The sequence below is a fragment of the Aquila chrysaetos genome, chromosome 20 (genome assembly GCF_900496995.4).
Source record: "Aquila chrysaetos chrysaetos chromosome 20, bAquChr1.4, whole genome shotgun sequence".
NCBI lineage: Eukaryota > Metazoa > Chordata > Aves > Accipitriformes > Accipitridae > Aquila > Aquila chrysaetos.
In genome coordinates this window covers 1,425,727-1,451,458 of record NC_044023.1, presented here as the reverse complement: position 1 = coordinate 1,451,458, position 25,732 = coordinate 1,425,727, and the positions used below count along the sequence as shown (strand labels likewise).

At 40.5% G+C, this 25,732-nt stretch overlaps 1 protein-coding gene across 3 annotated transcripts in view; it reads left to right on the top strand.

Annotated features, from left to right (window-relative positions):
- Positions 1–25,732, top strand: part of FBLN2 (fibulin 2) — a 109,317-nt gene that overhangs the window by 48,017 nt on the left and 35,568 nt on the right. For all 3 annotated transcript variants that reach the window (XM_041118814.1, XM_029996267.2, XM_029996266.2), the window contains exon 3: positions 23,232–23,343. In XM_041118814.1, coding sequence (XP_040974748.1) covers positions 23,232–23,343 — 112 coding nt within the window. The remainder of the gene's footprint in view (positions 1–23,231; positions 23,344–25,732) is intronic.

Sequence of the window (25,732 nt, the reverse complement as noted above, 5' to 3'; positions counted from 1 at the left end):
AATTCACATTTCATATTTTTAGGTTGTCTCAAGTCTTGAACCTGCAGCTCAGAAGCCCAGATTGCAAAAATGTATGCCTCTGAGTCCTTATCTCTATCTACAATAGGAACAAATCTTTCTTCCTTTCAGATTTTCTGCGAGTGGTTTGCTGGTATAATAAATTCTCAATGTGATCTGTGCATCCTATAGCTTCAATTAAACTTTACTTCAAGGGGTTAAAAGAGATGGGTGGTGCATGTGTCTGTGTGGAGTCCTGTGCCTGTCAGCTATCACCTTTGTAACAAGGTTTGAGATTCTGTTACTGAAGTTTATAGGTAAATATAAAGTTTTAAAAAAGCTAATCGGTGGACGGTGTACTAAGCAACAAAACCACAGGACTTAAAGAAATCCTTGTTGAATATACGGCTTAGAGGGCTACAATACTCTGAAGTGTTATATGCCTCCATGCAGTACGTTCTAGCACTTTTAAATTCAGAGCCCTCAGAGCTGTGGTACAGCTGCAGGCAAGTCTCACGTGATCTTTGTATTGCTAGTGTGACATGTTTGTCAGCTTTGGGGTGTACAGCAGAACCTTTTATGACTCTCACTTTGCAATTTGGTCTAAAGGAGTGGAGGGTGCAGGTGTCATAAGGGTGTAACTCCTGTTAGAATTACCTGGCTGTAAATACTAATTTAAAACTTACCTCTGCTTTTAGTTTAAAGCTACAACAAATTTTTGATCCTGAAGGAACACCAAAAGTTTCTGCCAGGAGTCCTGTGGGTGATGGGGATGTGTGCGAGGAGCAAGTGAAGGCTGCTTGCACAGATGAGTCTTTCCTCCTCCTCTCAGTATTTCCTCTGCATGTTGTTCTGGGTTACTGGTCAGGAGGTTCATTGTCCAACTCATTAGTAGCATTGAGTCATACAGGTAAACTTTCTTTTCCTTTTTTAAGTCACCCTCATCCTCCTATGAGCAAAATGGAATCTGATGTTTAATATACAGCGCATTGCAGTGAATAATTTGTTACGTTTTTCTAGTGCTTTCATTACTTAAGTTATGCGCTCTGAATCGGCACGCCTATTGTCCTACTTGGAGTTACCCTCTTATCACTTGTAATGCAAGATGTACATGCGATTCATGATAGCAGGTCATCTTTACTTTCAATTGACTTTTCCACTCTTTGTATTATTGGCAGTTATTTAAGCTTCTTAGGTCATATTTGGGTAAAGGTTTTCTTTCCATACTGAAAACAGGTTCTAGTATTGAAAGTTGCACACTGACAATAGCTTTCACTCAATGAATGATGACAGAGGAGTTTTGGGATAGTGCCATGCTTCATATGGTTCTTTAGATATATCTGTCATTTGAGGTGGTTACCTCAGCTGTCAGTCTGGTAAGATTATGTAAAGTTTTTAAATTATCTCCTCTTTGTATGGCCAAAAAATGATTCAGTCCTCTTGCATATTGTATTACCTCAAGTCCTTGGTATTTATTATGCAACAATCAAGAAATTAAGAGTCTGAAGCTTGCAAAGATTTATTTAGTAGCATTTAATAGCTAGCTGTTTGCTAGTAATTTGGTTCAACAGAATGAGAAATTTATTTTTGAATTGTCTTTTAATGAGCAGATAAGCAGGTTTGTCTATTACTCTAAAACTTGAGGTTGTCACTTCAGGGCTGCATTTTTACAAATGGAAATTGTTATCTCTTGGATAGGTAGCAGGCTGTTGTGGTAGTTTCTATTGGTTTTAATGGAGCTTGATTTTAAATACCCCCATTAGCTAAAAGAAGACTAAAAAACTTTCTCTTTTACTTGAGAGATATTTCTTTTACTGTATATTTGATACTTGATGGAGTTGGTACAGCCAGAATGAACCCCTAAATGATTGCCAACTCTATGAATATGTTATTTTTGTCATTGTTTTTGCCACTTGAGGAAACAGTCATGTAAGAAAATTTAAGAATATCCTCATTTTTTAAGGAGTTACATTTATTGTAATGATTTTGAACTTGTTCATCATTGGACCTGTACCTATGACTTGAGCAGTAGTCTGGTCCAAGAAAGCCTCTTACACAGCAGAGCTCCAGTGCAGTGCAAATCCGCCTGGTCCGGCAGCGTCAGCAGTGAAATGTCACCGTGTCACGATCAAAAAGAATGCTTGAATGTGTGTTGAGAGAATTATGAAATAAGTAAATGTGCTGCTGCTTTGCTAAGTGACGAAAGTTTTGCGGCTGCGCTGCATCTGTGCCCAAGTAAAGAAGGGTTTATGCAGGGTTGGCTCCACTGATGTGCAGGACTCTGCCCTGAGAGCTTCTTTCAGGCTGGGAGAGGTTTGATACAACAATCCTACCACTGAGTGGAGAGAGAACAGGATGGCTTGTGACATTGTAATACCTGTTTTGGGGAGGGCCAAGGCAGGCAGAGGTATTTCCTATGTGATAAGGATTTCTGTGACTGAAACAGGGGATGAGCAACGTGGTGTGTCTGTGTGGAAAATAAAAATAGTTTTAGTTAACTAAAGAACTAGCTGTGATTTAACTTAATGCTGCTGAAACAATTCATATGTGCATCTGAAGTTTTCTGAAAGGAAGGAAGGAGGGAACTGAACTGAATTGCAAGGGGTGAATTCAGCCCCTGGGTGCTTGGTGCCTGACCTCTCCAAGCAGTAAATCAGTGTCCGGCACTTGCAGTTCTGCTGCAGATCCAAAGAATATCATCTCCATTCTGGTCAAACCAGTTTAGTTCAACCGTTCCTTTCATCAGAGCTTGGAAACTGCTATGGGGGAGGGCATTTCGAAGTCTAGCAAAGCTGGTTTTCCTTTTCCACTCTCTAAGTTGAAAAAAAAGTGTGTGTGTGTGAGAGAGAGAGGAGGTGTGGATCTACCAATTTTAAAAAGATCAAAGCCTGTTTTGCACTTAAATATCGTGTTATTTGTCCTAAATACTGGTTGTGCAAGCTGAGTCTCGGAAGGGCAGATATTTCAAAAAATGCCCCAGAGAGGATTTTTTTGTGTCTGCAGTGAGGTCCTGCCTGGCATTAAGCTGGTCCTCCCTGGGGCACCGTGTTGGGCTGCCTCTCTCCGCCTGGGCCAGCCAGCCTCACAGTGTTTCCAGGAGCTTGACATCTTTGATATCGCTATCTTTCTGGCAACTTCAACTGGAAGTCTGGCTAAGAAGTTAAAAAATGTATGAGATGATTGGAAATTGTTATAGAGACATGTAATGTGCAGTTCTGTGGGGCATTTCTTTTTGACATGAGGTATGAAAGTGAAAAAGCCAAGAGAGGAGAATCTACATGCTGTTCCAGTGGGGTCCTGTAACAGCATTTAGGGTTTTTCTTTTGCATTTTCTAATCAGAAATTTAAAATTAAAAGTTACTGCTGATGAAGCCTGTAGATGACATGTAGGCCGAGGGAGTGATGAGTAACAAGGAGGCCTGCACAAGGCTGCATGGATTGCTTGCACTCCACAATGGACAAATGTAAGGTCATTGACCCAGGCTCTTCAGTCAGGAAAGAAAAAGAAAAAGCTAACTCTGTCTTCTTACAGTCTGTCAAAGCAAACAGCTTTGCATCACAGAGGCTTAAAGCTGCCATGAGGCTTACAGAATAGAGATTGGGGTGACTGAAGATGTACTCAGCATCCCTACTACAATTGTCATTACAGTTTTAAGGCTGGTCTTCCTATGAACAATTAATGTACACAAAATGATTTACCTTTGGGTACTGTGTTATGATAAGCAGCATCAATCCCTGCAGGTAAAAAGTCCACTTCTGTCATTTGCAGTTTGTGAAATCCTGTGAAAAAAAGAAAAAGAAAACAAAGGAGTATTGTGTCAGGGTAATAGAAATAGGTAAGTAATTGCAGCTTCATCTCTGTTTGACAGACATGGGTATATTTGGCACTGAAAATTCTCAGATAGTTTTAAAGAAACACAGAATAGTAAGTAAAGTGGGGGGGATTTTTGGTGACTATCCATATCCATTTTCAAGGAAGCCAGAAAGAAACTTAGTAGTACATGTAGTTCTTACTTTTTGTTGGCTTCTTCCCAGGTCATCACTTTTTTATGACCTGTGTCCTTCAGTTTACTCCAATTATGACTTATTTACAAACATAATCCTTGGGAATGTCATTCAAAAGCCATGTACTGTGAGACAAGGCAGATCTTAATTTTTCAAAATGTCAGATTAAGCTGTAGAAAGTACGATCCTCTGGATCTAATAGGACATATGGCTGGCCGCTTTTTTTTTTTTTTTTTGTCTGCTGAAATAAGCTTGTAACTATGTGGAAGTAAATCATAACTAACATAATGCTCATACCTGTGAGCTGGAGCTAGTTGAGCCAAGTCTCCTGAGGGGAGGTGGGAATGCATTACACAGTTGTAGTAAATCAAGCGAACAATGCACACGTTTTGCCTGAACTCCTCGGTGTCAGCAGAGCTGGGGATTGCTCGCAAAGGATAACTTCAGCGTAGAGAGGCTGGTCTGTCGGCTCCTTCCCCAGATGATGGAGGAATGTGGGCTGCTCTAGAGCAGAGCCAGCCAGTGGCCCTGGAGTCCCCTGCAGCCCTTTGCCACTGGGACTGCAACGAGGCACCAGCAATGGGGGTCCTGGCCCCCAGGAGCAGCACACAGGGCTCCCATTCAGTGCTGGAGGGTCATCCCAGGACCAGGGTGTGCCGGTCCATCAGTCCAACTTGAGGGAATTTGCTGGCACCTCCTGTGCAGGAGCCATGCCTGCAGCCTCTCCTCCCTTTGGCTCGGCAGCTGATGTGACTTGGCACCTGCGAAGGCTTTTGGCACAAGAATTGGCAACCTTTGCTTGAGAGAGTGATGTGGAGCAGGAATTCAATTTAAATATTTTGCCTAGTTGTCTGGAGGAGTCTGTCCCTCCCTGCTGTTGTCAGGACCCATGGGGACGTTAGCTCCACTGCATTTTATCTTTTGTCATTATCCCTGTACCCTACTTTCTTCAAATCCTGCCCATTACAAAAAGAAAATGAATGTGTTTTTTCATAAAACATGAAAAATTACATAATCTTTTCTTTTATGGGGAGAGAAGGGTTGGGAGGGCGATTTGTATTGCGCCAGCTCTGGTAAGTGAAGATTACCACTATTAAGGGAAAAGTACCTTGATAAGATAGTTTAAAAAATTTATAAAAATTGCATGCTAGCTTGGGTCCTACTTTAAAAAAAAATCATTCTGTAAAGGTGATGTGTGATGGACCCATTTGTTTATCTGGGGTGACAAAGGAAGGAAAAGTCATCTGAGAAAGAGATCTGTATGAAATGAAGATGACCTCAGCCATGCTGTACATAACTTTATAGATGGGAACAATGCCTCATGCTAGCAGCCAAAACAGTTCTTCAGGCACTGAGAAGATTTTCAAGATATGCATAAAGAGAGATTATTGTGAGTTAGACTGCTGGGATTTAAATTTATGGCCATATTGAAGGGAAAGTATCCTCAGCTTGAAATCATTCTAATTAGTGTCGGGTCAGTCTGTCCTCAGAATTTAAAGCAATAAAATAGTTGCTTAAAAAGTGGATGCATTGCAATGGGGAAAAATTATGAGAGGCTGAGCATTTGTGGAGCTGTGATTGTAGTTATAATCAATGATCATTTTTTTAATTGCTGATTGTAGGTATAACTTTGTAAAATTTCAGATCGCTTGCATTCCTGCAACAGAGTTGGTAATGGATGGTGCTGGGTACATAGTTCATGTTCAACTTGTAACTTGTTTTCTTATACCAGACTGGATTGTGAAAATATTACATCAAGAGTTAAAAATGTTGAGTCTTTCTTTTTAGCAAATATCACTGGATATCAAGCAAACATATCAAATTTAATTGACTTCTTAAACATATGAAGTGTTTTGGAACTATTCCATGGAAATAGCATTTAGAAAGTCTTACCTGTTGGTACCATTCCCGTTCAAGTTGGATCTACATGTTGCTGGCAGAGAACCGGGCAATTTGGGCCCTTGCTAGTCCTGGGCTGGTTTTGTCTGAAGCCAGGTGTTGACTCTTGGGGAGCTAATGTAATGCCGATGTATTTTTCTTATTTGCAGTTATTTTTTATGTGCCAACCCCACTGTACAGATGTTTGTAAAATAACTGATTCTTAGTGACAATTGATGTTATTAAACTTTTTTATGTCATAGATACAAAGTGACATAAAGCCTTGGCAAGCCGGAAGTGGCGAAAGTTTCCCTGCTCCTAGGCAATTAAGCAACTATAATATGGGAAAATTTGTAGAGAGGAAGAGAATGTGGAAAGCAAAATTGTATTTAGAAGGCTTCTTTTCACACCTTTCAGTATTCAATATTACTTCCTCACTAAATAACTTTAATCCACAAATCAAGTGCATAGAGTTGCACTAATCATTACTTTAACAGACGATGGTGTGGAAAAGTAATTAGCCTTCAATAACAAATTGTTACGCTACACCACGCAGTTTTGCTTTATACTTCATATGCTGTAAATGTAAGTCATCTTAATATCATTATGAATTCATGAAACTGTTAATGCAGGTTTCCATGTTCTCTCAAATTCTTGAAATATTATTCATTCAGTTATAGTGCTAGTCAGTTCATGTGCAGACACCGGAGATTAAAAGTCCTATAAAAGTCAACGAACTGCTGCACAGGAATAAAATCTTTTCCAATGTACGAATTCAGTGGAAGTATCATATGAGTTTGATTTCATCCATTGGCTTGAGGTGGTTGCAAACAGGAATAGTGCAGTGGGGTGGTGCAGCACAGACACAGTATGTGTTGGTGCTGCCAACAGTATAATGGATCTCCTCTTCTCAGACCTTTAATACCTGCTGAATATGAGCTCAGGGCTAATAGCACTTTTAAAAGCACTTTGAATACACTGAGCACTGGCAGTCCTGACTGAAATCAGAAGCTTTGCTGAGTCAGTGAGCGAATGTGCAAAAGGGTTTAAGACTGATAAAGGGCTAGGGGAAACACGTAAACCATACGAGCAGTGCGGTGGCCGGTAAATGTAGCATCAGTAGTTGTGGGCTCGCTGGGTGGTTGTTTTGTGTCCTGACATAGAGGGAAAGGGATTGTTTTTTTCTGTTGGAGAGTTTCCAAACAGACGTGGGAAAAGAGAGAGCATTGGGGGGGGGGATAAGGAAAAAGGGTCAAGAAAAATAGGAGTAATGTGTGCAGGTAGCAAAGGGACAAGATTAAGGGACTCGGAGACGAAAACCAGTAGTGAAACAGAGAAACCTTCCAGGGTAAGAGCTACAGGAAGCCAGCTGGACACAGATGACATTGCCTAGTGTTGTAGGGGGCTGTCACTGCTATAGTTACTTCTGTCTGCCCCGGCAGCTGGGTTACTGATGCTTTTATCAATACGGTACAGTGCCACGTGAGCAGCAGACTCGGCTCATGGTCACAGCTGCGTGCACAGCACTGCCTTTGCCCCATGTAATTTGGGTGAGACAAGAAGATTCAAAAGAGTGGCCCTAACCTGAAACGTGTGGATGGCACTTTTCTGTTGTTGAAAGCTGAATATTCATATTTTATAGGAAAGTTTTTGTAACAAATTGCCTAGAAAGCTTGTGGTCCCAAGAGGTTTTTTATTGTCTTTTGCCAGATAGCCAATCTTTCATTATAATGTGGTTGCAGTGCATTTAACTTGAGTTTAAAAACAAACAACTCCTCCCTAAAAGCAGCCTTGCCAATAAACTCCGTTGGTGGTCCTAATCGTTGCTGAAGGGAGCACAGCTCGGAGCGGGTGCTTCTCCCAGCAGCTTTGGAGCTCCCCCTGGCATGGCAGCTTTAACCTTTAGTTGTGCTGCCGTTACAGAAAGACCTTCTCCCGTGCCCTTGTACTGAACATCAGAGCTGTAGGGACAGTGTTAGGCCTCAGAAAGCTTTCTATCTCATCTGCGGAAAGGACTGGAAAATCCTTCAAATCAAAATGCGTCTTGGATACCTGCAGCTTGGGCTAGTTGAGTGAGTGACCTTCCAGACCACTCCTGTGTGGGAAACAAGTACATTTTTCTTCAGATTTTTCTTCAGATTTTTATAAGGACTCGCCTATCTGATGCGATAAGAGTTTCTGGGTTTCAATTTGGTTTGCAGACACTGTGAAGATATGTGCCGATACTCTGCTGTAGTCATATATACCTCATCTTCCCCCCACCCCTCTTCATTTTCATTGCAGGTTTATACAGAGTAGCAAAGCCACACCAGAAGTCAGATTTTGACCCTGTATTTCCAACAGTATGGTAGAAGGGAACAATTCTTTGCCTCTCACCCCTGCATGTCCCATGTCCTATGTGAAAGCTGATGTCTTGCAGTGATTAGGAAACAGCTGACAGTCAACAAAGAGTGTTTGTTGACTGGGAGAAGCAGCAAGTTCAAAGTTGAACCTCTCCCTTGATTAAGAAGGATGCATTCCTTACTGGGGGAGGGATCTGGCTGGTGCCCAGCCACTGCCAAGAACATGCTGTACTGTTCTGCATTGTCCCGCACGTTGCTCCCTTTCTCCTTCCCACTGAGGTCTAGATCAGTTTATCGGTGATGGCAGCAATGGAGGGTGGAAAGCGGCGTAGCCACTTCTGGAGCTTGTAGAAATGCAGCTAGTGCTAAATGCCAAAGCTCTCATCTCATAGGTGTCATCGGAAAGCACATTATTCCGGAGTTCCTGTCTGTATCACATCAGGTTTCATCTCTGAAGTCTTAAAACATTTGTGGTTTAGTGCTGTAAGAGAGAGGATTTCCCCTTGCATGAGTTAGTCAGGTACTGAGGTTAAGAGTTAGTGTGTTTAAATGTGACCTGGAGCCTGGCGGAGGTAAGGAGGGTCCATCCCACAGGAACTTGCCACCTTTCGTGCCTCCAAGATCCCATCTGGGACGTGCGGGATGTGCTACTTGGTTTGTCAGAGGCCTTTCTCAGGAAGAGAGGCTTTTTTTGGAGGTTTATAGGAAGAAACTGCATCTGATGAGGAAGGTGAGGGGAAGAAAATGAGGGGATGCCACTGGCGCTTTACCGAGATCTACAGGTTGCCTGTGGATGCTCCCTAGTGTTGTATTTTGCTTTTAAAGATCCATTTCACATCCATTTGAGACTGCAGATACAGCATAGAAAGGTGTAATTGGCAAATCCAAATAAAAACAAAGTAGATCTCAGCGAGAAGTCAAAATTTTAAAATTGCTGGAGGGACCAAATATTATGCGTACAATCCTGCTTCTATGGAGTAGTTTATAAAAGACCTATTTTGTGCCGATTTACCTTTGTGTACATAAATAACAAAGTAAATTAGATTAAATCTGCCACAGAATTAAAAATCTACATTACAGTCCCTTTAACAGAATGATGTCAGTGTTTATAACTAGTACAGCCAATGTGCATAGATAACACTAAGATATTTCTCCTCTTGGCCTGGATCTATTGAAAAACCAAGAGCGGGTGAGTTCATCTTTCACTCGTCTTCTCAGTACTCTCTGACCTTATTTAAAGAATCTGTTTTTCATGAAGTGTACTGACATAGGAAGAAAAAAGCACTGAAAAAAACAAAATCTGCCTGGTGATTTTGGTCTCTGTGCAGGATATAAATATATCCCTTTGATTTCAAGGGTGGACATGCAGCTGGATTATTGAAACACGGTTGAGGTGGTAACGACACACTTCAGACAGTTCAGTCTGTGAAGCCACCTCTAGACTGAATGCAGACTATGTAAACAATGCTTTTAATGATGTGTCAGTAGTTAGCAGAATTGTGCTTGTGTTTGTAGCTCTTCAGCATGCAAGCAGCTCTGTATGAAGTAATTACCTTGTACATGAAGATAAAATTTATGCTTTATTGGGCTGTGAATGTATTTTTCCGTACTCCAGGAAATATGGGCTGATCCTTTCTCAGTGAAGATGCAAGGATTTTGCTCATTTTCCTTAGAAATTAATAGACCACGGAGAACTCAAGAGGGATGAGAGAAAAACTTTAATTTTAAACACATGCGAACATTAAAAAGCTTGACTGCATCAACATTTTGTAGCCTAAGATTGTAAACAAACACTGTTCCATTTGAAGGTATTGGCAAGCTCAGCTAATGGAGCATGGTTGTCAAGCTTACAACTAAAATTCTGAGAATAAAGGACCTTAGCCTTCCTAAGCACTGTGCTTGTCTACGTGGGCCTGTACAATTTGGTGGTGCTCCAAAACCTCTCAGCCACCAAGAGCCTGGTGTTTCAACCACTTGGATCCCTACTTCATGGATGATTACTCGGCAAGTTATTTTCTTTTTGCAGCTACGTCCAGACTTTCCTGGCTTTAAGTATATAGACATTTAGTTCTTTTCTTATGTGCTCCTCCAAGAGGTTTCTATCACCACAAAGTGCTTTGTATGGGTCTTATTATCAACAGCCTCCAGTACAGAACTAAGACTGTATGCCTATCACTAGCTATTAGTAGGCTGACTTGAACTAGAAACCTGGATAAGAAATTTCAGAATTGAACCATCCGGATACTTTGATCATTCAATTACAATTTGGTCTTTAAAAAGGAAGCACTAAAACCGCTTCCCTGCTCTGTTTTTCAGTCACTTCTGTTCTCCATCATCTCCTCCCTTATCTAGCTTCTGTTTCCTCAGCCTGAACAGGTGATGTGTGTGAATGGACATTGCTTTCCCAGTTGGTGGTTGAATATTAAAAAAGAAAGAACATGAGCAGTGGACTCTACTTATTTACATAAAAATAATAAAACCTGGTTTTTGGAAACATATTGATGAAGTGGTATGTAAAGCTCTGCCTCTTTTAATATTTTTTTTTTACTCTGTTTCAGCTGTCTCCAGCAGTAAGTAACTGTAATGAGCCTTTGTGAGAGAGATGAAGAGACTCCTCCGCCCTTCATTAGAATTTGTCGCCTTATCCCAAATGCTCCAAAACACATTTAAATTACAGAGTTGGAGCTTTTCACAAGTCAGTCTCTCTTCTTTCTCTTCATCTCTGGTTCCAAAGTAAAATATGTTCAGGAATGTAAATTCCTTTAAAATTGGCTGCAGTCTGTAGTTTCCGAGTAGGAAGTGTAGCCAGAGTCCATTGCAGGAGATTGAATTCCAGCTGAGATTTAACTTGCGCCTGTTTCAGGTGCTGCATGCGGGGTTGTGGAGCCTGCCCCAGTGCTGCAGTGGGCCACAGTCTGGCTGGTCAGGATGAGAGAGAGAGATCTCCTTCCTAGCTGGGTATGGAGTGCATGGCTAAGCTGGACTACTGGTCTGTGTTTCCAGTTGTGTTTGTGCTTGTTTCGAGTGGTGTATACACAAGAGCTTGAGAAAGAAAAGTATTGCGACTATATCTGGAGCTTACAAAAAGCATAAAATGCTGAGATTGCTGAAGAAATAGTTTCTGTAGAGACAGATACAAGCTGTCAGCTAATGAAATGCTAATCTATTCACAACATCCTTATGATTATTTCATACTTTGTAGGAGACAGATGTTACTTGTTCAACGTTCCCTGTAGGAAGCACTGTCTTACTTGATCTCACTGCGCCTCATGGGACTTGAGTCAGCAAAGGACTTCAGCACATGTCTAAGTTTTATCAATGCTACTGAACTAAGGACTTGCCTAAATATAAACATGTTCATAGTTATGCTACATATTCAAAGACTTTGTGCTTTAGTTTTTTAGTAAAGGAGCAGACCGGGCCTGTAGGCTTCCATGGGCACTGGTTCAAACACTAGCTTTAGGTGAAAACATCCACTTCTGCCATAGTTTACAATAATTTACAAATTGTTGCCTTATTTGAAGGTGACTTCAGTGACAGTGCTTGCAAGTATACAATAGTATTGTTAATCTTGATGAACACATGTGAGCATGACTTGCTACTTTTAAATAGGAACATGGAGTTGAAACAAAACCTATGAATTTTGTGTGTGATCTGAGTGGTGTAGATTTTTGACAGGAAGGAATTAGGGAATTAAACACTTAATGCCGTTGTATTTCTCTTGGTATATCATGGCCAAAGGCTCCAGTGGGGTTACACTGAGCTGTACCATGGGACACCAGATAGTTTGAGCTGGAGGTAAAGTCTGAAGTGGAAATGAGCAAAATGAGTCACCCAGTAGCTCCTGTATGAAACCACAGTAACAGTATCAAACAAGGTGCTTCATTTAGAAGTTAAAAACTCCATTTTCCTAATTTCCACCCCAAATCATTAATTTCTTAGGGAATTGAAAAACCTTGTTCCAAACAGCTCTGGTTCTGTTGCATACTGCATGGCAAAAGAGAAATTTCCTGCTGTGCTTCCTGCTAGCATCTGCTAAATTCCCCTGGAACACTCTAAACATCATTATCAGCCCATTCAAATTAATATTTCTCCTACATTTGTGAGGGATAAAAGGAAGTTTGTTTTCTTGCTGTTGACTAAAGTATCCCACTGAATTTCCTTCACAATAACTGCTCTGGCAGTGGGTGCTTCCTGGAGAATTTAAACCTTCTTGGGGTTAATGGATCAAGGCAGAACTGTGGGCCATCAACTCTTCCAGCCTGTCATTAATCCAGGAAATGCCCTGGGCTGCAATCATTATTGCTGAAATTCTTGCACAAACACTGATTGCAGAACTTCAGAAAGAAAAGCCAAAGGAAATGAGAGACCTCTTCAGAACATCATAAAATAAATAAACAATGTAATTTATGATTATAAACCTGACAAGAACTAGCAAGAAGTACAGTAGGATACCCAAATAAGGAGAGCTGGAGCCCTACAACAACTTTTCTGTTCAGTTTAAGCATCCCTGTGCACTAATTAGAAACTCAGTAAAACTCAGAGGTTTCCTTCCTCTGATGTTCAGAGTTTTTTGGTCAGCAATCCACAGCCCTGTCCAAAGAGAGCTGGAGGGCACATACTTCACCAGGAACACGTCAGGCTCCTGGGGCGTGCTGCGGCTCACTGACTGATGCTATTGTGTAATCTTATCTTTCCCTTACGTTTTCAAGGTGTGCAAGAGTGTTTGGCTAGGGCTGCTGCTTCTGTTAACGTACTGTATTAAGTTACTTTGAAAGTTGTGTTGAGAAATGTAGCAGAGAAAACAAGCTGACACCAGCAGCTGGGGATGAGTCAGTGAGTAAATTTTCCCAGTTTGTTTCAGTAATATTCTGAACAGAGATGAGCGTTCATTTCACAGTGAATAACTTCTCTGATGAATTTTACTGTTTTTGTACTTTACATGAATTGGTCATGAAGAGAAAGAAAATCTTGGCCTTTTTTTTCCCCCCAAATGATTCATGAGTTTTTCTGTGAACAATTTCTGGATGGGCTCTCCTAGAGTGCAGCTAAGAGTGTGTATTTTTAGTCTATGCTGGATGCGGTTGTACTGATCGAAGCAGATTAAGCACTGGTCATCTGTTTGGGATTTTTTTTTTTCAGTTACTAAAGTTGCAAAACTCAAATACCTGAAATCTCACAACTGCAACCTGAAAGATGAGTGAACTTTGGGGTTGGCTTCCTCTGACTATTCGTAGCCAGTTCCCTCTTGTGTGTTAGCTCTGCCAGTGTGTTTGCGGTGTCTAAACCTGTAACCTGTGCCCCAGTGAAGATGATTCGATTCATATACAAATGTACAATCCTCCTTTGTGACTTTAAACAAAAGTACAATTTCTACTGTGATTGGTAGGAGATCAAATTATGTATTTACATGGATTGCATGATTAAGGTGTCTAGCGTTGTTAAGCCATTGAACTCCAAAATGGCACCATAGCTTGGCTTGTCCTCGTTCAACGTTCCCAGTCCAAAACTAAGACCTTTTTCACTGCTACACTCTTAAATTTAAAGCAGCAACGTGTCTTGATGGATAGCTGTCCCTAGTATTGCAGTGTGTAGGTCTGAAATTAGTTTCACAGTGAAACTAATGGATTTTTTTCTGTAGATGAACACACAGAAGTAGGGGGAGCACGTAAGCTAAATTTAAGGCCTTACACACACATCCATTTGCCTCTTTATGTTTGTTTGCCCTTTTTTTTTTTTTAAAAAAAAAAGGAATATTATTTCTGTAATTTAATTACCATTACAACCTCAGCTCAATTTGTAACTGGCTAAGAACATACTGAAAGAGCTTGTGTTACTAAATGCTTGAGTTGCATCAGATTCAGTGATCCTGCCTAAATTTCCCAAGTGCTCTGACAGACAGTCCATGAATACATTCCCCTATAAGCACTATGCCTCTTAATTTTAACTTTAAAATGAAACAGGGCTGGTGGAAATGCTGTCTCTGAAGAAAGGAGCCTACCTAGCCACAAAAAGGAGCATGCAAAGAGCATGCTCCCCCCCAAGATAAAATTCTTTAGGCAGGAATTACAAGGATAATCAGAACCAGGCTTTCCAAAGCCTCAGCTCTTTTGAAAGTTAATAGACAGCATAAATATACTCTGTGCAATATCTGAGGAAGGAAAGTTGAGGAGGAAAATACGGCCAAGACTATGCTGAAGGGCAAGAAACATTATGCCTACTTTGAGTTATTATTGTAGCTAATAGAAGGATGATTGTGTATGAACTGTTTCACTTTAAACTCAGTGACAGAAGGATAGACCCAAATGAGCCAAATTTTTAAAAGGCAGGAAGAGAAATTGCTTAGGTTTTTAGTTGGTGAAAAAGGTCAAAGAATTTATTTAGTTGTCCCCCCTTCTTCCAACCTGGAGCTAATAAAGGGTGCTGTCATGGAAACGTTAAAGACCAAACATAGTCTAAATTATCTGACCTCTGGCACAGGTAATACAAGTTTTGACTTACAAGGATTATCCAGAACTAAAGCCAGAGGGAATATAAGGTTGCTATTCATTCACACATTGAACAAAATCTGCCAAACAATCCTGGCTGAGGTTATGTTGATGTATGTCTCTATTGTACAGTGCATAGTAAAATGAGAACATTCAGTTTGTTTTATCCAGTTTTTCATTGTGCCTTTGGGCAGACACAACTCTTTATATTTTGCCAAGCAAGCCAGCATAAGGAATTTATGAAAAAAAGAATAATGTAGGAAACAGAGAGTTTTCAGGTTGAAATGGAAAGCAGATGCCTCCCAAGGAGTGAAGGCAATATAACAGGAACTTGTCCTGGATGAATGGTGGGATGGATTTCTAAAGAGACGCAGGTGACTTCAGAGGAAGTAGGACAGCGTAGAAAAACGCTTTTCTGTATGAAGTTTAAAATGAAGGCAGGTTGCTGCAAGTGTGATGGACCTCACATTACTGTGGTGATGGCATGGCAAATTGAGTCCAGTAGGAATGGAAGAGGATGATGGAGAAGAGGAGAGGATTAGGTACTGGATTGAAGCCATGCGATGTGTGTTGAACTGTCAGCTCAGGCTATATTTCTCCTGCAATCTGCTTTTTCGTTATTTCCAACGAGAGGAGCCTAAAAGTCTAATGAGTGCATGTGGGTTAAAGCCCCTTCCCCAGCAATGAGCTAACTGAGGATTTGATCATGGAAACACATGAGCACCACTCTCATTTCAGTAAGATTTAGGGTCAAATGTGCTCCTGAACACTGAGGCACTTTGAGGAGCCTGCAGTAACCTGCACAGAATAAACCATACGCTAATTTATCTGGGAACAGGTCCTGAAGAAAGCTTAACCAGTCCTAATGACGTAAGTGATAGTTCAGTTTCAAGTGAAAGCAGCTGGCTTTGGGGCTGTGTTGTCACTCTCCCCTCCCCTATCTTTGCCAAGATAAATGTTCTTCTCCTCTTTACCTTTACTCATTAAAATGTCTTCCTAGCCATCTCAGATAAATCAAGTTAAGAACATGTTACACTGCACAACCAAATGGTGAAATTCAATGAGGGAATTTAATAAAGCCTCTCAGACTGTTGATAAGATAAGAAATGACAACCTGTTAAGGGGTAAAGCTACAGGACTTTTTTTTTTTTTTAATTTATTAAAGCTTTAAATGATGAAGAGATTGGAGCAGAAAAAAAGACCCACTGGAAACAGGTATTTTTCAGTATTTGAAGAACTCTATCTAGTTAATCGTTGTTCTGTGAAGAAGTTCTTCGTTATTTGCCATAATATATGGTTTTGTGTTCTCAGGCAGGTATTTGATAAGGAAATGCAATACCTCTTTCTCCAGTGTGAGCAAATAATTCTCAGGAAATATATGTGCTGGGTGCATTGCAGGTCTGTATACCCCTTCCTTTAAAAGGAAAGATAGACATATGTAAAACTATAAACATATTTTCAAGGTGCTTTTTTTTTTCTTTATAAGGGAGTGTGAAACAAGTCATAAGCACTTGACTAGACAGGAAAAGCAGCACTCTGCTTTGATCCCTTCCTTGACCATGTGTGCTCATGGAAAGGTGGTGGAAACTGCTCCTGTTCTGCTCTGTACCATTTCTGTGCTTTCTCCGCTCATTTCTGGTGGGTGAGGGTGGTTGCCACAGGTGAAAGCAACCTATACCACTGGATCAACTTTTATACCAAATAACAGCTTTCTTTTGAGGTGTGAAAAATGCTAGTGTACTCTAGTACCTCAGGAGTGATTCTTCATGTTTTGCTACTTGGGAAGTCATACTCTGCCACAGGTGTTGCTGGGGAGACTCATTAACTGCTCTCAGAGGCTGGTTCGTTAACCTGATGTGTTGCAGGTGGCTGCTGCTGCTGCCTTCATGCAGGTGATGCTGGGCTGCCAGGCCACTCCACCGAGCTCGGTGGGGTGGCTGATTTATGCCGGCTCAGGACTTGGGCAGTTTGTGCAGTGACTTTTTTCAAAATTATGTTATAGCTTGAGAGCCATGGCTGTCAGCTTCCCATGTGGATGAGCAATGAGATCCTCAAAATGAAGATGCATCTTAATGGAGTGCCTCATTTCTAGAAGGTTCCACATCAACATTAATCTTAGTGCACAAACTCATTTCCTTGCAAGATCCTGGGTTGTTTGTTGTTTTTTAGTTCGCCTCCCCCAGCCCAAAAAGTAACTACTATAGTTTTGAGGAAGATAAATTATTTTCCTCGGGTATAGGAACTGAATAGCATGCTTCATCATAAGAACAAGAGCTCAGCTCAGTTTTGGAGGTATGAACATTGCCTCTTTTGCATGTGAGTGCTGATCCAGCAATTAACAGCTTAAATTAAAGCCAGCAGTGAAGAGATGTAGCTGCCTGGGGCTGACAACGTCACGCAGCCTCTGAAGTGCCAATCTTCCTGGTGATTCATGCTTCATCTGGAACATGGTGTGCCTACTTTCCCTGGCTATAATAGGTAATCTTATTTGGGAGTAATGTAAGTTTTGAACTTTACCTATATCTTGGCTCAAATGGTTATATCCAAGCCCCTGCACTATGTCTGCCTACATGAGTCTCTCTGTAGATAAAAATTACTGTCTTTATCTCTTTAATGCATCATGGCTCCTATAATAATTTTAATAGAAATAAAAATAATTGTTTATTTTAACTGAATGAAATCTTGGTAGTGTTAAAGCTAATGGCCAAGATTTAACCCATCGCTTGCTACTTGTGGGTGGAAGGCTTGGATGGATTGGTTAGTGTGAGGGGTCAGTGCTCACTGCTTGCACCGCGTGAGAAGTGCTGAAGTCTTAAGGTTTGTCTGTCTCTGTTCTGCTTAGACAAAATAAACATTTAGGACAGGTGAATGGTGGATAAAACATGCCTAATAGCTCAGTCAGTGAGCCAATACATTTGCTCAAAGAATGGGTATTTGCACAACAGGATGGATGCAAATGTTCTGCAGAGCTGCAAAACTAAAGTGAGAACAGCAGTAAGCAGTGAAATCAGAGGTGTTAAACCTCTTAAATGTTCTGAGTGGAAATTCAGGTGAAGCTGAAATCAGTGAAACTTTAATGTTAAAAAAGCTCTGGCAAGAAACTGAAATATTCTATTGCTTCTTGACTGGTCATAGAGCTGGCTGACGTTTTATCACTCTCAAACCATAATTTGTGAACGCTGTCGGGGGGGAAGGGGAGAAGGGTTTTTGAAAATCCCTTTTGTCTCCTTTGTTATTCTAATAAACTTATGGTTTCCTGTGTGAGTGGGGCAAAATAATTCAGTAGCCTTTAACTGTGTGTTTTCGTCAGTGTAATGTCTGAGCTTCAGCTAAACTTTTTAAGATACATACACACTCCCCCCCCACCCCCACCAGATTTTTCTAGCTGAAAAATGAAATTCCTGCATAGCAGCATGTAAAAGCTGCATGGATATCATGTGGCTATGGAAAAACTTGATGTGACCCTGAATCAGTGAGAGGCCATCCCACCGCTAGTCAGGTTTGGACCAAGTATTGAGACATGATGTTTTAAGGCACAGTCAAGGATGAGTTAAAATTCTCTGGGGGGAAAATGTTTCTTTAAATGTTTGAAGTGAATTCTAAATGTCTCTAAAAGACAATACACAAACTTTTGAGATTAGGCCAAAATGTACTTTAGTTCATATCTTTAGAGTGATGTAGATTGATAATTGTAGGAGATAAGTTACTAAATTGAAAACGAGTGAGGAGACATGATGCTGTTTTATAGTACAGCCTGAAATAAAATACGTTTTTTGTCCTAGTGAAGAAATTCATAAATAGCAAATTATCTGTTAACAGGTATCTTGTTAAATGACTCTATGAAGTATCAAAAATGTACACAGTATAACAGATACTCAGGATTATAGTGTTCTCAAATAGAATGACTTTGTTTTCCATGAGCAGATCCAAATCTACTTCTAAATCTGCTAATATCATGAAAGCCCCAAATAAATAAAGCTCTGTTTGAATGCTTAAGTATTTCGAAGTCTGTTATACATATAGCTTAAAGTCTCCATCCAGCGTAGAAGCTGTGACCTTCAGTCTTGTGCATGTATCTGGTTGTATATATTTGTTCTTGCTAATGTATAATCAAAATATCATAAATCCTTCCTAATGAGTGTGAGTCCTATTATGAATTATTCAGTTTTTCTAATTCCTGATTGAGATAAAATGCAATAGTTTGTTCATTTTATTATAAGTGCATTCTAGATTTAATTATTCATAAGATCATAACAAAAGGCCATATATTTTGAAAATATGACTGCTTAATAGTGTGGCACTTCAGTACAGCAATCTGATATTGAATCTTTAGTGAGGAATGAGTAATTCATTTTTATTTGAATTGTAAATCATGTAGATTACTGCAATATAGATTAGTAAATTCTACTGTATTCTTGTGTTTTAAACCTAGCAATACTGTAGCAACAAAGTTGCTTCAGCCCCTGGTAAGATGAATGGAGTTTCTACAAAGTGACTGAATTAAAACTATGTAGAAAAACTGTTTTATAGCAATGTTTTGTAATTATCTGGTACCAGGTGTATTTCTGGCCTAGTTTAACTGCGTATATCATCCCTCTCATGTCATATAGCAACTCTCACACATAATACAGCTTTCAAGACTCAAGAAAATTTTAACATTGTTAACATGCTGCATAACATGAAAGCATTGCATAGACTGAAGTCCAGTTGCAGTTTGTTATGGTGCTATGTGCCCTTGTATGTGAGCATGAATGTGGCAATGTGGGAGGATAGAAATGGCTTTGGTCATCAAAACCCCTCTGCAGCTGGACTGCACAGGGTGAGGATGCATTGGCTTCAAGTCTGGTTTGGGTTGACTCTCCTCGAAGCCTTAAAAGAAAACAAAGTAAACTTTACAAAGGTGTGAAGTGCACCGTCTTTTCCCCCTTGCTCCTTTTTTTTCCAACATGTAAATAAGGACTTAGGGTAGAGATGAGGCTGGCTGTGCCAGGATCTCATCTGCAGTCCTTACTGTGCACACTATTCTTCTGTGGCATTCACTTGCCGTAAGGCCTCTCCCCTTCTCTTTGTAACCTAATGGAGTTGCGCAACTGGAGTTTGTGGGCACAAAAAGGATGGTTTTTTTTCCTGGAAGCCCAACTCTCCCTCTTAGTGTCAGCTGTCAAAACTGTTACTACTTTTTTGGAGTTACTGTTAATTGGTGCACTAACAAAAAATGCAGAAGGGCTGGGGCAGGATGGCAGTCAGGTGGTGGGTGACGCAGGGTTTGGTGCTCTGGGCCACAAGGTTGCTGCTGGTTTGGGCACACATGGCTGCAGCTGTGAGAAGCCATGTCTTGTTGCTTGCTGTAATGTCCTCCCCTCACCCAGCCATCTGAATTAGCAATGAAGAAGGTATTTTTCCACAGACCATTTTCTCTTTTCAGTGAAAAATGTAATTAAAAAGTGGAAATATTTTCACCAGGTACTGTGGTTTGGAAATGCTTAATGCTCCCATCTGCCCACGAACACGGGGTCTGTGTTGGAAATGAAGTTCCTGTGGTACCGCTGCACAGCTGGGAGTAGCGCGTGAGGCAGCAGCCCCCATGGAGCCCTTCTCACCTCTGCAGGTGGCTCAGGCTTGGCAGAGGCAGCCCTACCTATCCTTGGTTACCATGGCTTAATCGTATTGCAAGACTATCCCCCAAACTGTGTTTCATCTGGCTACTGGAGTGGTCCAACACTGCTCAGCCAAATCAAACTCGGGTCTGTTAAGGCACTGCTATAGAGTGTGTGAAATGAACCCTATCGGGGTTCAAAGAACACAGAAGGAAATGGAATTTGGTAATTTTTCTCCTGCAAGATCTCGATCAGTAATGGGACGTGTGTTCTTTCTTTCTGCTCCTCTTTTTCCCTCCTGTTAGATACAGTTTCTTAAAGTTGTTTTCTCGTGAGCAGACATTTCATGATCGCAAGCAGTATATTTTGTGTGTGTTTAATTTTTCTAGTTGCTTTTTATAAAGCAAGCCATGCTGGTGATGAGAACTTTCCAGTTTCCAAAATGTAATATTATCTCCTAAATTAACTGTAACAAGTATAAAGGAATAGTCCTCTGCTGAGGAGGTTTGTATTGTTTGTGTAAGTGCCAATATATTTTAACATTGAAGACAGCGCTACACTTCACTTACCCTTGATATCTAATGACTACTTAGCTCTACAAGACCCTATATGAAGTTCTTCTACTATTGTTTGAAACATAGAACAACTGCTGTAAATACATGACAGCAGAAATGTACTGGTAACGTAGGCTGTCTCTCTTTCTTCTGAATTGTGCAGCATGGATACCCAGATGTTTTGAATTGTAGCCATGTCTAAAAATGTCTCACTTGTAGTTAAGTGTTACAATTTTGTAAAGAAAATTTATTTTACTTGGTACCACATACGAAATGCAGACAAAAGAAAGGATTCTATTAACTTTTTCATCAAACCTGGCCTATTGGAGAAGCTGCCATCTAACACTGCTGTTTACACGCAGGAGGAGAAGGTTCTCAGTTCAAATGGGATGATTGCAGAGTCCCTCCTATCAACCTGAATGCAATTCCCTGACAGATCAAAGTTGTGCAAGGCCAGGCCAGCAGATGCTGGCTTTCAAATGTTTAGCTTTGTTGCCAAGCCTTCACAGGAGAGTGCTGCACCTTCAGCAGTGCCATTCTGCAGCAATGGCATTTTTCCTAAAATTCTTGTAGAAAAAAAGGTTCCCCCTTCCTGCTGTAAGCAGAACTGATTCAGGTGGGATTTATCTAAAAACTGGTTGAGGGTTCTTGAAAATATGTTGTTCTGCAGTGTGGGTTGCTGGTTGTTGGTCAAGGAATGCTCAGATGTGGAGCTACCGAAGTTTCATTGCACCCACACATCTCCTACAACTCAACTTCGAGGTGGTTCCGTCTTCTTTCCTCTTAATGGTAACACCAAACCATGCCAGAGGCTGGCCTGGAAGTATGAATAAAATGCACAAAATGTTCCTTATATCCATATAAATGGCTTTAAAAGGAACTGGAGCACTGCTGATGAGCCAATGGAGAGAGCAGGTGCTGCTCCAACTCATCAGCACAGGGCCATTGACTCTTTGTGGAGAAAGCAGAGCCCTGTGGTCTGATATACATACCATCTTTATGATGTGTGTTGAAATGTATAACAATACTGGGAAATCACAGCACTCAAGCATTTGTAATGCACCTCATGTCTCATTAAATGGCATCTCTTAATCATTTTCTTACCCGGTATCTGTGTAACTGTTCCCAAAGCAGACAGCCCCTGCTGCGGACCCATTAGCTGGTAAGGGGGAGACCGCGTGCTTTGTTCGATGGAGCCCATCCACTGCGTGAGCAGTCGCAGGAGAAATCTTCCTGATGACACAGCACAGCACTTGCCAGCTGTTGCCACGAAGCAGGCTCCTTGCACTCCAGCATTGGTTTAGTTGGCTTATGTTAGTGTTTGGTGTTTGCACCCCAGTAGCATGGCAAATGTCCCATCATGAAGTAAACTTCTGTACAGACTCCAAAAAATACTGTTTCTGCCCAGTTTGATGTGGCCTGAATCTGTTCTATACAGTAGGTATGCAGTATATTGCAAATCCACTAGTTTAAGTCGTATTTCACTGTAACCTGAAAATTTACATCTGAAGTGGAAATCCACAAGGAAAAATGTAAAAACTAGTGCAGCATTACTACATCTTACTGCCAGTGTTTTACATGAGCTCATTAGCAGAATCAGAGTTATGTCTCTCAAACCCTTTTCATTATGGTTTTAAACCAGCTGAACCCTCATATTCAACTGTAGAGCACTCTAGGTATATGTACTCTAGGTAATTCTGAGGAGTGAAATTTCTTATTCTGCCTTATGGAAACAATTTCTTAAAGCTACATATGTCAAACCTACTAAAAGCACCCTTGCTAAATACTAAGAACTTTAAGGGACCGTGACAAGAAACGTGTTTCAGTTTGTTGTTACTCATCAGTGAAACTTCATATTTACAGTTTGGTATAAGAGAACTACTGAGGCTTGTGTGCGCCATATGCCAAGCTTGTATACACTCTGTGTACTGTGTTTCGTTTGTTGTGAACTTGGACACCTTCATGCTAGCCCAGCTAGTGGTAGTGAATGCACTGTTACAACAGCATAATGACTTATTAAATCCACTTGCATTAAGTGGCCAAGCATGACTTTTCAGGGTTTTTTTGTTCAGAGACGTCAAAGTTGGAGTTGTCTTCAAACCAGTTATGTCTTTTATTGTATTTAAAACTCTAGTTTGCTTCTGCTGTTCCTGCCTAAAAGACATTACCAGGTGATTGATTATGTCAAGATACTGCAGGTACCAGTTGCCTCTTTTTTTGTATATAACCAAATGAAATGTGGAAAGAAAAAAAAAGAAAACAATAGTTCAGCTTTTTCTTATTTTTATCTTAAAGATCTTCTCAATTAAGAAAACAGAGCTAAAACCAATCCATTCCATACAAAAAATTCTGGGTGTATGTTTTATACAGGTTCCACAAAGGAATTGATTGAGAGCTGCTGTGGAGCTGGACAGCAGTGGGCTATAGACAACGGGGAGTGCACAGAAATCCCTGTAAGTGGAACGGATGGTGATATTTGCAGGTATGTAAGGCAAAACTGAGCATTTTTGATTAACAAAAAGAGCAGTCCTTTAGAAGAAATCAAATGATTGTACAGTTCGTGGGATGTCCAGGAGACTGGGAATTGTTTCATTCATTCTATAAATTATTGGTAGACTGGCAATAAGTCACGGCAAATTAGAAAGAAGGATTTCCCCCTCCCTTTCCACAAAATCTAATCTAAATAAAAGACTTTTAAGGTTTCTTTTCATCTTCCATGAGGAGAGCACAAATTTTTGTTTCCCAGTTCTATGCACATCTGTGGAGTTGCAGATAAATAGAAGGGCAGAGTTTGTCTTCCATTTGGCAAGTGCTAAGTGCAGTGATTATCCATATCATTATATCATGCATTTATTGTTTGATATGAATGGCTGCTGGTTCTGATGTCTATATTCAGCTGGAGGGGGGATCATATGCCTTGATAATGCTGCTGGTATCAGTAGCATCAGGTCTGACTGAGGGTGCCAGATTCAAACTGCACAGCAAGAAAAGAAGAATGGGTGCAGAGTAACGTGGACAACGTTTTACACTCGCTGCAATTCATCCCATCTCTCTCTCCTCCCCCGTAGTCTGAAACAAGCCTTAGGGAGGGATGCAGGTAAAGTTATCTGAGACTCACACGGTGCAACATAAGACAGATGGATTTCTCTAAGAGTGATCCCAACATTTTCAGCATTAAAAAAGCTTGGCATAATCGGTTTTATCAAAGTTAGTATCATTGCACCTTTCTGAAGTTACTGGGAGATTAAAATCCCTCCCCGCCCTGGGATCTGGCATGACATAACTGACACATACCAACTTTACTTCATGTCTATGAAGTAAAGACAGATTAAAAAATTCCAGCCTTGGCCTAAGTAGGTGCAAATCCAATACATAAATGAGTTGCACCTGCACATCTGAGGCTGGGTTTAGATGAAAAAGCCAGATCCTAAATGTTTCAGTCCCTGTGAATCTATTGGGATTTAAAAGAATAGAGATCAGGAGTTCAGTTGTTTTACTTTCAAAATTTCAGTTGTGTCCCTGTTTTAAAGATTTAAAACCACCTGTAAATATTGTGTGTAAAGAAAACATTTCATGTGAAAAAGTATTCAAATCCGTGGCCTCAGAACCTTGAAAGCATAGACAAAAACTTACTGCTCCCACTGGGAGATGTGCCAGCATGCGGAGCTGGTCACTGTGCACGTATCCAAACCTCAAGTGCACTGTTTTGTGTGCCAGAATGCCTGCAAGTAATGCAAGTTCCCAAGACTCTGCCACTAATTCAACTCAGTATCTAAAGATTTTTAAAAGTAGAAGATAGATACTAAGTGTAAAAATCAGTTACTGTTCAGCCAGGATAGTTTTCTATAAATACTTGGGTTATACAAGTGACCATCACTGCACTGAAGGATTGATTTTTTTCAGCTGAGGCAAATGAGTGAAGCCTCCCGTGTCTGCTGAGGTTGTAGATTGTTTATACAGAGGTTGCAGATTGAGGTGTCTGTTGTTCCCATATGCCATGTTGGGGTTTTCAAGTGGTAAAAACTTAAACGTTAAAGCTACTTATTGATGTATCTCGATGTCTCTGGACATTCCTGTGCCAACTTGGCCTACCTCTGTGTAGTGACCAACAACACTAACTTCAGGATGGGAACTGGGACTACCTAAAAGAGATCACGTGTAGTAACTAGGTGAATGAACTTCAAATAAAACAAGTTACGGGAAATCCTTAGTCAATTGATAGCCAGATGTAAAAATAACCCCAGAGCTTGTACCAGTGGCTGTATCAGAGATAGGATGTTAGGCTAGATGAAATCTCATCTGACCCATAATCTCATAATTAATATGTGTTTTATCATAATAGAGCAGCGTTTATCTGTGTGGCATTTACATCGGCTGTACAAGTATGAATCCTGCTTTTTGCTAACACTGTGTCGCAATTAAAGACCCACATCAGTTAATACATTGATGTCATTTCACTGATCTTAACTCATTAACTCTTTCCCTAAAGCAGGAATGTTCTGAATCTTCTTTGAACCAACAACTCATTTATCTGGTCTGTGAAGAGTAGGTTTGTGAAGAAGAAACAAGAGAATGTGGTTAACACTGTTCCCAATCCATTTTCTGGTAATAGAGTAGCTGAAACTGAGCTGTGCTGATAGTTAAGGAAATACTAAAATAAAAAAATGGCCAGTGATACTCCAGCGCTCCAGACAGTACTGTTTCTACTATGTATTTCGTACATGAAAGGAATTTCTCATGGCTAAATGTCACGTGAACATGAACCTATAGAGGTTTCAGTGGTTTAATATGGTAAACACTTTGCACATATAAAGACAATTCTAGTAGCATTTTGTCATTTCTACAAATGGTAATAACTTTCAGTTAGGTTT